Here is a 14,597-nt window from a genome sequence, read left to right as displayed (position 1 = left end):
TTTTTCATTGAAAATGGAAATAGGAAAATTACATTTTAGTCTCTGCACACTTTAGGGTATTTACAAAATTAGTCCTTAAGCTTCAACTATAAATACCCTAATCCATTTAGATTCAAAATCATCCCAAATCATTTATTTCTTCCAATACTAGAGAGTTTTCTTGTGAGTTGTGAGTGTTTTGTAAACACCTGTAAATTCTCTCTTTAGTAAAAGATCTACAGTAGTACGGAGACGTAGACAAAATTGGCTTAACTTCGTTATCAATTTCGGATATTATTTTTCTGCTTTTATTTTGCATTCTCACTAATCTTGTTATAGGGAAATTACTCGTTTATTTTTCAATAACTGGTATCAGAGCATTTGGTGGTGAATTTTATCGATTTTTCTACGAGGTTACTATTTATTACTATTCACTTAAATAGTAAAAATTTATCGGCGACACGAATTTGTCAAGGTATTCTAATACACGGTGGTTCGTAGAAATTGTCAGAAACGATACAAACGAAGTCAGATTCAAGTGAGAGCGATGGTTGCAGACGAAAGGAAGGTGAAAATTGAGAAGTTCAGTGGTACGGACTTTGGCTTTTGGAAGATGCAGATTGATGATTTTCTATACCAGAAAAATCTATATCAACCTCTCTCAGAAAAGCAACCAGAGGGCATGAAGAATGAAGACTGGGCTCTTCTCGACAGACAAGCCATCGGAGTTATTCGACTGACGTTATCCCGCAATGTTGCTTTAAAAATAGCAAAGGAAAAGACCACGGCGGGTCTTATGTCGGCTCTCTCCAGTATGTATGAGAAGCCATCGGCCTCAAACAAAGTTCATTTGATGAGACGATTATTCAATTTACGGATGGTGGAATATCAGAGAAAGTTTGGAGCAAGAAAGAAATAAACCTTTCACACTTAAGAGTGTTTGATTGTATTTCTTATGTACACATAAATTCTGCTGAAAGAAGTAAACTTGATGCTAAGTCCAACAAATGCGTCTTTCTTGGTTATAGTGGTGATGAGTTCGGTTACCGGTTTTAGGACTACGAAAATCGAATGATCATTAGAAGTAAAGACGTCATTTTCAATGAGAATGTGATGTACAAAGACATGTCAACCATAGAATCAAGTAACTCCAATACCAAAGCTGAAACAAAGGAATTTGCTGAGTTTGAGGAGATTTCTGGAAATAATGTTCAGATCAGTCCTGACGAAGTTCGAGAAGAACCAAGCATACCAGAACTGAGACACTCATCCAGAATTCCTAAACCAACTCAGCGTTATTCGCCTTCTTTGCACTACTTGTTGTTGACTGACAATGGTGAACCAGAGTGCTATGATTAAACAATGCAGGTGGAGGATTCAGTCAAGTGGGAGTCTTCTATGAAAGATGAGATGGACTCGCTTATGTCAAATTAGACGTGGGAATTAGCTGAATTACCACCAGACAAGAAAGCGCTCCATAACAAGTGGATTTACAAGATCAAAGAAGAGTACGATGGGAGCAAACGCTACAAAGCAAGATTGGTTGTCAAAGGTTTTCAGCAAAAAGAAGGTATTGACTATAATCAAATTTTCTCTCCAGTCGTGAAACTGTCTACAATCAGACTGGTGTTGAAAATTATAGCTGTAGAGAATCTACATCTTAAGCAGTTAGATGTGAAGAAAACTTTCCTTTATGGTGATTTGGAGGAAGAAATCTATATGATGCATCCAGAATGCTTCATAAAGGCAGACAAGAAAAACCTGGTATACAGGTTGAAGAATAACTTGTATGGTTTAAAACAAGCTCCTACACAGTAGTACAAGAAGTTCAATAGTTTCATGAGTAGTAGTGGTTTTACCAGATGTCAAGCATATCATTGTTGCTACATCAAGAAGTTTGACAACATCTTTATTATTTTATTGTTGTACGTTGATGACATGCTCGTTGCAGGCTCAGACATGCAAGAGATTATAAACTTGAAGCAAAAATTGTCAAAGCAGTTTGCAATGAAAGATCTAGGCACTGCAAAGCAGATTCTTGGGATGAGGATTAAGAGAGACACAAAGTCGGGGACTTTGATGTTATCACAGGCTGAGTACATCAACAAAGTACTCTCCAGGTTCAACATACAAGATGTTAAACCAGTAAGTACACCTTTAGATGTTCATTTTAGACTCTCCAAAGAACAATCACCAAAGACGGAGAAAGAACGTGCACACATGGTGAAGGTGTTGTATGCCTCAACAATTGGAAGTCTGATGTATGTCATGGTTTGTACTAGACCAGATATTGCTCATGCGGTGGGAGCTGTTAGAAGGTATATGAATAATCCATGCAAGGTACACTGAGAAGCAGTTAAATGGATCCTCAGATATCTGCGGGGTATCACAAACAAAACACTTTGTTTCAAAGGTGGAGATACGATATTAACAGGCTATGTAGATGCTGACTTAGCCGGAAATGTTGACATCAGAAGGAGCACTACAAGGTATGTCTATACTCTATGAGGTACTGCAGTGAGTTGGGTTTCTCAACTACAAAAGATATTTGCTCTCTCCACAACTGAAGCAGAATATGTCGCCGTTACGGAAGCCAGCAAGGAGATGGTCTGGCTCCAAAGTTTCTTGGAAGAGTTAGGCAAGAAACAAGAAAACAATGTCTTGTATTACGACAATCAAAGTTCTATCCATCTAGCGAATAATCCATCTTTTCATTCCAGGATGAAGCACATATAATTGCGATATCATTTTATCCGGTCTCTTCTGGAAGATGAGATTTTGAAACTTGAAAAGATTAGTAGAGCTCAAAATATGGCAGACATATTAACAAAGACGGTGACTACGGACAAACTGAAGTTGTGTTAAGCTTCAGTTGGTATGCTAGAGTAATAAGACTCGAAATACTTCTACATTGATCGAGGTGTGAAGATAGATTAAAATCAGTCTTCAAGTGGGAGATTGTTAGAGGAAACATCAAATTGGGGGCGTTGAAAATCAAGAAAAATTGGAGCACAGATTCAACAAATGGGGGCATCGACTTGATTTTTTCAACAAACGGGGCACTAAATTCGGTACCCAATTTTTTTATTGAAAATGGAAATGGGAAAATTACATTTTAATCCCTGTATACTTTAGGGTATTTATAAGATTAGTTCTTAAGCTTCAACTATAAATACCCTAACCCATTTAGCTTCAAAATCATCCCAAATCATTTCTTTCTTCCAATACTAGAGAGCTTTCTTGTGAGTTGTGAGTGTTTTGTAAGTACCTGTAATTTTTCTCTCTTTAGTAAAAGATTTGCAGTAGTTCAGAGACGTAGGCAAAATTGGCTGAACTCCATTATCAATTTCGGGTATTATTTTTCTGCTTTTATTTCGCATTCTCACTAATCTGGTTATAGGAAAATTACTCGTTTATTTCCCAACAAAAAAATATCCATGTCTCGCTCGTAAAATCTAAAGTAGATTTTTCCATTAAAATATTTTCCCCTTAGCCTTCAGTGCCTTGCAAAACTCTTACCTTTATTCAATCGGTTATTTGAAGCAGGAATTCTTCGAGAGAAATAATTTGGGTAGTGAAAAAAGCCACATCATCTTTGATAATTTGGGTAAACTATTTTCCTTCTACTTTTTATTAGTTTAGGATGAGAGAAATAAGTAGAATAAGGAAAATAAGAGGATTGTGATGAAAATTATGAGGAAGAAGTGATGAAGAAGAAGCTTGATAAAATATGTAAGAGAAGTAATGTATATGCTAAATATTAATTTTTGCCAAAAAGAAATAAATTTGAGATTTAGCTTGGTGGTAAGGTGTTGGGGTTTTAGCCCATTAACTTGGGTTCGACACTGATGCATTTTATAATTTCATAATTAACCCAATGAGATGATGCCTGATTGATTATTAAATAAAAATTACATAAAAATCTTTTTTTTAAAGTATTTTTATTTTTTGTGCTGACGTGGCATTTGCCACATCATCACCTTTGTATATGTGATACTATCACGTCAGCGTGTGATGTCATGTAAGCTTATCACATTATCTTCATGCATTGACCGTTAGTTGACTAACATTTTTCATCTAACGAGAGGATCATTTGACCAAAAACGAAACGTTTGGGAGGAATATGTTCCACAAAAAAAAGAATACATGCCAAAATGACACTACTGTCAAACATTAGGGATATTTGTTGAGTTATTCCTAAAATCAATTAAAAAAGAATTCACCTAAAACCCTCCAAATAAAAGCAAACAAACACAAAACAACCATCTAAGAGCATGAACCAAAAGGGAAATACCCAATAGCGAAATACCCAAATCATAAATATTTAAAAAATTAATAAAAGTGATTTTTTAAGGGGAACGAACCAGAGAGATACGAGCATACAATGAATGATCCAAAAATATTTTTCAGGGTGGACACCATCTGTAAAATAAGTAACTAGTCGAAGAAAACTCAAATTTCAGGGTGGGCATGAAAAATTCTGGTTGGACACCATCGGTAAAATAAGTAACTAATAGAAGAAAATTCAGATTTTAGGGTGAGCACATACCCACCCTCACCAAACTGTAGCTCTGCAACTGGTATCATATTATCCCAATAATAAACATAGGTGAACCCACCTTCACCCAACTGCCTCATGATCATTAATTCAAAAGTCTCTAATCTCATCCACTATCTACGATGTCGTATAATCCATTCAACCCTGAAAACCAACACCTCATTGGGTTTCCTTCCTTTTACTTGAAATAGAATATAGAAAGTTCCTTTTTAAATCTTCAACCTACCATTTTATTTTTTATTACTTTATTTGGTCTTTTTTTTAGAAATTCATTTTTATTTGTCACACTCCACTATTTCATTTTCCCACGGCTTAAATGCATATCGAGTTGTCCCTTAAAGTATTTTTTAGTACGTTTTGTCCCTTGAAATTTAAATCATTATCTCGTTTATCACAAATCATTAACTCCATTAAAATAAAAGTTACTGACAAATCAAAGTATGTCACATTATCAATTAATTTTAATATTTATTATCTGAATAGATGAAAATTAATTAAACAATAAAAATAAACAATATGATAAAAATACACATTTTCTCTCACCTCCACCGCAATATTACCCTCATTTTCTCAACTCCAACACCTCTATTTCCCTTTTCAAATAAAACATGATTGGAATTAGTTGTAAAGACATGCGAAGCCCAATTTCGATGTCAGTTATGGTTACTAATCAAAGAGACACTATGGTCAACCTAAAACCAAGATGTTTGTGTCTCTTAAACAACTCCTTCAACTATTGCCTTGTTAGGTCCATGTTAGGAAACTAAGATTTCTTTATGGATGATACAAATGAGGAGGGATGCTATTTATTTATACTTGAGATCCCTCTCAATCAATGGCTATGATCAATTTACATCAACAACTAAGATTAGCCCTATTTAATACAAAATCCCCTAATATAAGGAAAGTCGGTCTCCATTATATATAATCACATCAATTAGTAGGAATATTTCCTTGGATAGGTGTTCACACTAGATATAGTAAGAAGCTTCTACAATATTCTCTAATTTGTTGTCTCTTGTCATATATACCATGCTCTTGTGATCATCTTCTGATATGATGTCACTTTCCATATTTGCATGACCAATGTGAATGGGCTCTATAGCATTCTCCAAGTGATGGCCAACTCTGGTGGTCTTAGAAAACTCGATACTTCATATTCAACCTCTTTGGTAGGCTCATGCGTCAATAACTCGGACCCAAATTCTAAGGGTGCGATATTCTCCCCCACCAAACTTAGCGACACCCTCGTTGCTTCACTCAAACAATCTTGGGCAAGGTCACCTTGGATACTCATCACTACCTCGAATCCTTGCGGTTCTCCCACTTGAACTGCTAACATTGGCTCATGTCTCCATGTAACTTTACGATCCTTTACGCCATTTCAAGCATCAACTTAGTTTCTTGACACCTCGACTTTCTTGCGTCCCCTATAAAGACTTGGCCTCCCATACAGGTTGCTTGCTTTGGCTCGTGCCGTCAAGTGATGTCATGAGCTAACACGCCTACATGTGTATCTTCATTGTAGGAGCATTCTCCTAACAAACTTGATTTGCCTTGACTTGGAAGCCCTTGGCCTTGCAAAAATGTCTTGAAAGTCTCCACCATATTGAAAACTGAGCAATCTCTTAGACTCATCGGTAAATCCGATTTTATAACTCTGAAAGGTCCCTCCCAAACTTTGTTTACTCTACACCGAATGTTAGGCCTTATTCAACCAATATCCTTTTAACATGACAAATCAAACAAAAAAACAAAAGTTTTGCATTCAAGATGTACCTTACCCTCTGTTCTGGCATTTACTCTAAAATGTGTCATCTCAATAATCTCTTTGCCACAAACTAGCTCGATCACCCTTAACTAGTTCGAATACAAAGCCTTGTCATACTTAACAGAATAGTAAGCTTGGCTAAACAATAAGTAAATTCAATTTATTGGTTTACCATTTCCACGAAACACACTTGGAATGCTCGTTATAGGTGCTACAACGACTCGCTCTGATACTACTTGTCATGCCCTTAGAGGCTTCAACACCGAAACGTGTATTCTTAGACACTCATTAATGCTTCTTGGTCGATTATGTACCTAAGTAAACCTTAAACCAAGCTTATGAGCATGCAAACTCAGTAAAGGTTATCATCAAGTCCTCAACGATTCGATGTATACGAAAGCTTTAACACCAATGTGGCCACTCAAGCCACTAAAGTTGGATACTGATGTGAAAGTGTAAACACCATAGGGGATACTCTTAGTCACATAAAGAGGCAACATGCACAAAAAGAACTAGAACAACTGAAAGGGATAAGAGAATTAGAGCAAATGCCTTAGAGCTTTATTACTCTCTTAAATGAGAATGAAAGAAGTGATGATACCAATGAGAAATAGAGGCTCTCTATTTATACTTAAGCTTTCTCTCAATCAATGGCTACGAGCAATTTACATTAACGACTAAGATCAACCCTATTTAATACAAAATCCCCTAATATAAGGAAAGTCAATCCCCATCCTATCTACTAACATAAATTAGTATGAATCTTTCCTTGGATAGGTTTTCACACTGATATGGTATAAATCCTCCATAATCTTCTCTGATTTATTGTCTTTTTCCATATTTATCAAACTTCTGTGATCATATTCTAATATGATGCTACTTTCTATATTTTTATGGTCGATGTGAACGAACTCTCTAGTATTCTCCAAGTGATGGGCCAAGTCTGGTGGTCTTGACAAACCCGATACTCCATGTTCAACCTCTTTAATGAGCTCTTGAACCAATGTCTCAAACCCAAATTCTATGGGCAACATAATTTTGAGGTAATAAATAAGGATTACTAAAGGGGAAAGAATTAAGATAATCATCATTCGTTCTTTTATCTAGAACGTTATGTGAATGTTTATTAGTCTATTACTGATGTTAGTTATTAAGCTACTCTATTATGGTCATTCGTTACCTAAAGGTGTCTTAGTCATTCTCTGCTTCTAGCAAAGTCTTTATGCGTTCCATGATTCTATAATGATTATCGTGATTTTTGTTTACTGGATGTATTAGTTACTAACTCGATACCTGACTCAGGTTCATTACTAGTTAGCGATACTCTATCCACTCTTACCACATTTTTTCTTAATTCACCCTCGAAATAGAGGGACAACTGTACGTCCACTATTCTCTATCATTCTTACATTACACGATTCATCTATTTCATGATTTGATTATTTTGTCATACCGCTTGTCGGTACACCCTTTGCAACGAACTTTTCTTCTTAGATATTCAATATGAGGCCTATAAGGGTAATTTGGTAATTACAGCTCCCAAGGGTATTTTAGTAACCTCCCGCACCCATGCTAGATGCTCGATCTCAATCGATATTAAACTCCCCACTCTTGAGTCTATTTGACATCTTAAAATAACTTAACCACTTTACGTATTGATATCAAGCCTTCTATATGGTTACTCAAAATTTGGTATGGATATAAGTCATTCGGTACAAAGACTAGTGGTCTCGAGACCGAGCATTTGGTCTCAATACAGAGCATCTAGTATCGATACCAAAGGGTCAGTATTGATACTCATTCGCTCAATATTTGATCATGAATTCAATGTAAACTTTAAAATGCTCAAATATCCAAATCTTAGCAAATTCTTGAAATTTATGAAAGCTTAACATTCCAAAGGATTAGAAATACACTACCTTGATGTTTAAATCACGAAATGAAGCTCTTTTTTATCCACACTCATTTCCTTTGTGATTTGGATGAAAACACCCACTTTTTTCTTTAACTATAACAACCCAAGGCTCGATTTATTAAAAAGGTGTTGCCAGAGGGATTATGGACGAAAATGAAGCTTGAAGGAAGTAACAAATGGATCAAATGACTTACATTTTGTTTTGGTCTTTTAAAAGGAAAAAGAAGAGGAAAGATGAAGAAATGAGTACAAGAAAAAGATAAATACAATAAAAAAGGATTCATCTTTATAAAATGGGAAAATTACACTATAGGTCATTTCCATCTTTTCACCATTCAAAAACTCTCTTTTTGTGGCTAATTTGGCCCAAGTCCAACCCATTTAATCTCAACTCAACCCAACGACTTAAAATATGAAATTCACGAGGTCCACTTACATATAGGTTAAAACCAAAACTACTAGCTCAAAATTTTGGGTATTACATATCAACCCTTTTTAATACAAAATGCCCTCACCCTATATAATCACATCAATTTGTAGGAATCTTTTCTTTGATAGGTGTTCACACTGGATATGGTAAGAATCCTCCATAATCTTCTTTGATTTGTTGTTTCTTTCCATATTTATCAAGCTCTTGTGATCATCTTCTAATATGATGCCACTTTCCATATTGGCATGACCAATGTGAATGGGCTATTTAGTATTCCCCAAGTGATGGGCAAAGTCTGGTGGTTTTGGCAACCCCAACACTGATATGAGGTAGCCTGTTGATTGAGGACCTTTTCGATTGTAATGGATCTAGAACGAAGTAAGTAATTCATTTGCAGCAAACTTACTAAAACTAAGGATGATGGTGTTGGTTGTATGGCTAAGGTTATGGACAAAAATTGGTGAATAAGGGGTGAAGAAATGATGAAGAAAAGAAGGAATTAGGTTGCTGGAAATTTACAAGGTTGAAAGGTGAAAGATGAATGCTTGGTGAAGATGACAATGGTGAAAGAACAAATCTCGAAATTTTGGTTAGCAAACAAAGAACAATAAAAAGTATAAACCCGAACCTTATACGTTCAATGTTCAAAGGACTTGGACCAGCTAGATAGCAATCTAAGAACCTGAAGTATTGCAAGCTTGACACAACAAGATCAGACTTGAAATGTCAAGAAAATAGTTCTAAGAAGAACCAACATTGAGAGAAAACCTCACAATAATTTTTATTCATCAAATGTCTAACCTTTGTACTTTAAAAAATATAGATAAATGGGATATATGGCTAGTCATCACTTATGGCTACAAAACAATCAGATTTTGAATTTAAAACTCAAATGAAAAACCACCATGTAACTCCCTTGTGTTGCTGCCCATTTGTGTGGCTGATTTCGAATGCATTTAACACATTTTGCATGTGTTAAATGAGTGGATAAGGAGGTTAAAAACCATCCATGCATGGAGGGAAGAGTTGAGAATTCAAAAAATTTCACATGTGCTTTTAGTTTGAATTCAAATCTGCCCAATGTTGAATTTCCACACATGTGCACAATGTCACACATTCCATGCACTCTTGTATAGGTATATAACGCCCCACATGCTGCTCACATGCTTGTAGGACACTATCCCACATGTAGGACACCTTTGAGCTACTTCTAGACTTGTTAGCTTGAATTGAGCTAGTAGAACTGAAATAAAGTTGAATGGAGCTAAGGTGAGCTGAATTCAGCTAGCTAAAAGTGTAGTGAGTTAATTTGAGCTGAGATGAGCTGCATACACTCCCTTGAGCTTCAAACGAGCTAGGATTAAGACCTTAAGCTGTTTTCCTTTATTGTTCCTATATGAAATACATAATAACATCCATCAAAGTATGACAAATTTATTGTAAACTTACTAATAAGATGAAAATACCATGCAAACACACTTATGATCTATAAAACTTATTAAAACATAAAGTAAGTAAATATATATAGTACACACACTTATATATCTAATGAAATTAATGCAAATGCACATAATTACTTGGTATAACTAAGGTGATGTTACACATCAGTATGTAACACATTGAAAAGCTTAGTTTCTAAGGCATAAACATTACAGAATGATTCAGAAACTTGTAAACACTTAAGAGAAAGATCTTCCTTGAAATGTTTTACCTTAGAACGTATGATAGGTCCCGTTAGTAGGACCTACGGATCAACTTCCTTTACTGGTGTTGATGTGCTCACATCATCCCCTTCTTAAAAAAGATTTAACCTCAAATCTGTAGAAACATCGTAAGGGGATAAATCAGAAACGTTAAATGTAGCACTTACATTGAATTCACCCGGTAAGTCCAACTTATAAGCGTTATCGTTCACTTTCTCCAACACTTGAAACGAACTATCTCCTCGTGGTAACAACTTAGAACGTCGTTGGGCTGAAAAACGTTCCTTTCGAAAATAAACCCAAACCCAATCTCCAACGTCGAAGGTAACTCGCTTACGACCATTATTTTTCTTGCTTCTCATACTGTTGAGTCATTCGCTATATATTTTCCTTAACCTGTTGATGCAACCTCTTCACATAGTCTGCTTTAGACTTTCCATCCCTGTTCATAACCTGTTCTTGAGGCAATGGAAACAAATCCATAGGAGTTAAAGGATTAAAGCCATAAACAATCTCAAATGGTGAAAATTTAGTTACAGAATGAACAAAATGGTTATAGGCAAACTCAACATGCGACAAACAATCTTCCCGTGTCTTAATGTTCTTTTTAATGATGGAACACAATAAAGTAGATAAAACTCGATTTACAAACTCCATTTGTCCATCAGTTTGAGGATGACAAGTAGTGGAAAACATCAGTTTCATTCCCAATTTACACCAAAGAGTCCTCCAGAAATGACTCAAAAACTAAACATACCTGTCAGAAACAATAGACCCAAGAATTCCATGTAAACGAAAAATCTCCTTAAAAAACAAGTTGACCAAATTAGTAGCATCATCAGTTTTATGACACACAATGAAATGTGTCAACTTTGAAAACCTATCAACAACAACAAAAATACTATCTCTACCTGTCCTAGTTCTAGGCAATCCCAACACAAAATCCATCGAGATATCCAGCCAAGGAGAATCAGGAATAGGTAAAGGCAAATACATATCGTGTGGTAGAACATTTGATTTTGCTTTCTTACATGTTACACAATGTTCACATGTTCTTTCAACGTCCCTGCACATCTTAGTCCAGAATAGATGCTCTTTCAGAATGTGCAACGTCTTAGTGACTCCAAAATGTCCCATAAGTCCACCTTCACGTTCTTCTCGAACAAGAACTTCTCGAATTGACCCTTGAGGAATGCAGATTCTTCATTCTTTGAAAAGATAGCCATCATGTTGATAAAACTTCTCATCTGCACCTTTTTCATATGACATGTATCTTTCCCCAAAATCAGGGCCAGTGATATATAAATCTTTAATATAAGCAAAACTAATCAAATGAGAATCCAAATAATTCAGAAGTATACATACGGGACAAGACATCTGCTACAACATTGTCTTTACCCTTTTTATATCAAATGACATAAGGAAAAGACTCTAAAAATTCAACCCACTTAGCATGCCTTTTATTTAATTTATGCTGACCTGTAATGTGTTTCAAAGCCTCATGATCAGTGTGAATCACAAACTCTTTTGGCAAAAGATAGTGTTGCCACGTCTCAAGTGCTCGAACTAATGCATACATCTCTTTATCATAAACTGGACAATTTAAGGTAGCACCACTCAACTTCTCACTGAAATATGTAATAGGTCGCTTTTCTTGTGACAAGACTGCTCCAATTCCTATACCTGAAGCATCACACTCAATCTCGAACATTTTATCAAAATTAGGCAAGACTAACATTGGTGCCTTAGTTAAACAATCCTTTATTTTTAGAAAGGCTTCCTCCTGTTTATTACCCCAATTGAAGACAAAATTCTTCTTTATAATCCTGGTTAAGGGTACGGTAATAGAACTGAAGTTAGGAATGAACCGACGATAAAAACTAGCTAAACCATGAAAAGATCTAACCTGACTTATCGACGTCGGTCGAGGTCATTTATGAATTGCCTTCACTTTTTCAGGATCGACTTCTACACTCTAGACACTAACAATGAAACCAAGAAAGGTAAGCTTGTCAATACAAAATACACATTTCTATAAATTACCGAACAACCTTTCTTTTCTCAATGTGCCAAGAACATTTCTCAAATGTTCCTCATGTTCCTGCAATGATTGTTGTAGATAAGAATGTCATCAAAATACACAACACAATATTTCCAATATAAGGTCGCAAAACATGATTCATTAGCCGCATGAACGTACTAGGTGCATTAGTTAAACCAAAAGGCATTACTAGCCATTCATACAAACCCAATTTCATTTTGAAGGCTATCTTCCATTCATTGCCTTCTCGTATTCGAATATGATGATACCCACTCTTTAAATCCACCTTGGAGAAAATACTCGCACCACATAATTCATCAAGCATATCATCAAGGCGAGGAATAGGATGCCGATACTTGATAGTAATCTGATTCACAGCTCGACAATCGATACACATTCTCCACGTTCTGTCCTTCTTTGGCACCAACAACACTGGTACAACACACATACTCAAGCTCTCTCGAATGTAACCCTTCTTCATCAACTCAGTGATTTTCTTCTGAATTTCTTTTGTTTCTTTGGGATTACTTAGATATGCTGGCCTATTTAGAATAGTGGCTCCCGAAATAAAGTCAATCTGATGCTCAATGCCCTGAATAGGTGGCAATCTACTTGGTGTCTCATCCGAAAACACATCCTCAAATTCCTGCAAAAGAGATGTAATAGAAACAGGCAAATCAGTAGGAATTTCAACCAATAAGCAATGCTCTTTATACATTAAAATAAGTAAAGATTGCTGAGAGGAAAGACATTTCCTGATTTCCTTTTCGCTTGCATACACGTTCATCTTTTTCTTTCCTTTTGCTTCTCTACTGTTCTTTTTCAAACGAACTTGATCTTTCTGCACTTGACTTGGTGTCAAAGGTACTAAGGAGATTTTCATACCTGCATTCATAAAAGAATATCTATTTGTGAAACCATCATGCATCACCTTTTTATCAAACTACCATGGACGTCCCAATAACAAATGAGTGGCATCCATTGACAAACGTCACACAACACTTCGTCCTTGTACTTTCCAATGGTAAATGGTACAAGAACTTGTTTAGTGACCTTTAACTCTCCACCATCATTCAACCACTGTAGCTTATATAGATTGGGATGCTTTGTCATTTTCAGCCCTAACTTGTCAACCATAACAATACTTGCATCGTTAGTAAAACTACCACTATCGATAATCACAACACATACCTTATCATTTACAAGACATCTTGTATGAAAGATGTTCTCTCGCTGATGTTCATCATGAATCGGTTGTGCATTCAAACTTCTCTTAATCACAAGTGCTTCACCTATTGCACAAGTCTGCAATTGGTCATCATCTTCATCACTATCCACTAAAGGGTTTCTTGCTCATCATCTTCAGATTCAGAATCTATATCCCTATTCACACGCATCAACAATATCTTTCGGTTAGGAAAATGACTTACAACATTCCCTCTGCCAAGGCATTTGAAGCATTGGATGTCTCTTGTGCGTTCTAGTTGCATATGTTGCTTTCCACGTCCAACTTCAACAACAAGAGGCTTTAGACTACTCATTTATGTTCTTTCCTTAATCTTAAGCAGTTCTTGCTTCCTAGAATTGTTAGGAGTGAATAATGGATTAGAGAAAACTTTAGAAGGAGTATTACCTCGGTAAGAAGATTTTCTATGTTGTTGGCTTTTTATTTTGATCGCCATATGCACCATGTCATCCAACTCGACACAATGCTGCAACTCAACAACGCTAGCAACTTCAAAATTCAAACCTGCAAGAAAACGTGCTATAGTTGCTTCTCTATCTTCCTCGATATTTGCACGCATCATGGCCATTTCCATCTCTTTGAAGTAATCTTCAACACTTCGATTACTCTGTTTTAAATTTTGTAATTTCTGAAATAAATCACGATGATAGTGAGTTAATTTGAGCTGATATGAGCTGCATACACTCCCTTGAGCTTCAAACGAGCTAGGATTAAGACCTTAAGCTGCTGCCCTTTATTGTTCCTATATTAAAAACATAATAACATCCATAAAAGTATGGCAAACTTATTATAAACTTACTAATAAGCTGAAAATACCATGCAAACACACTTATGAGCTATAAAACTTATTAAAAACATAAAGTAAGTAATATATATAATACACACACTTATATATCTAATGAAATTAATGCAAATGCATATAATTACTTGGTATAACTAAGGTGATGTTACACA

General features: G+C 35.7%; 1 protein-coding gene across 1 annotated transcript; it reads right to left on the bottom strand.

The window, feature by feature from the left end:
* Positions 1-11,453: 11,453 nt before the first annotated feature.
* Positions 11,454-14,217, bottom strand: LOC120165033. Its single transcript, XM_039174630.1, has 6 exons — positions 14,031-14,217; positions 13,345-13,734; positions 12,588-13,282; positions 12,400-12,457; positions 11,836-12,039; positions 11,454-11,680 (listed from the first exon to the last, which is right to left on the bottom strand). The coding sequence occupies exons 1-6, from the start codon at positions 14,215-14,217 to the stop codon at positions 11,454-11,456; spliced, it is 1,761 nt and encodes a 586-aa protein (XP_039030561.1).
* Positions 14,218-14,597: the final 380 nt, after the last annotated feature.

Source organism: Hibiscus syriacus, unplaced genomic scaffold (assembly GCF_006381635.1).
Source record: "Hibiscus syriacus cultivar Baekdansim isolate YM2019G1 unplaced genomic scaffold, ASM638163v2 tig00111566_pilon, whole genome shotgun sequence".
NCBI lineage: Eukaryota > Viridiplantae > Streptophyta > Magnoliopsida > Malvales > Malvaceae > Hibiscus > Hibiscus syriacus.
This window is presented reverse-complemented; position numbering and strand designations above follow the sequence as displayed.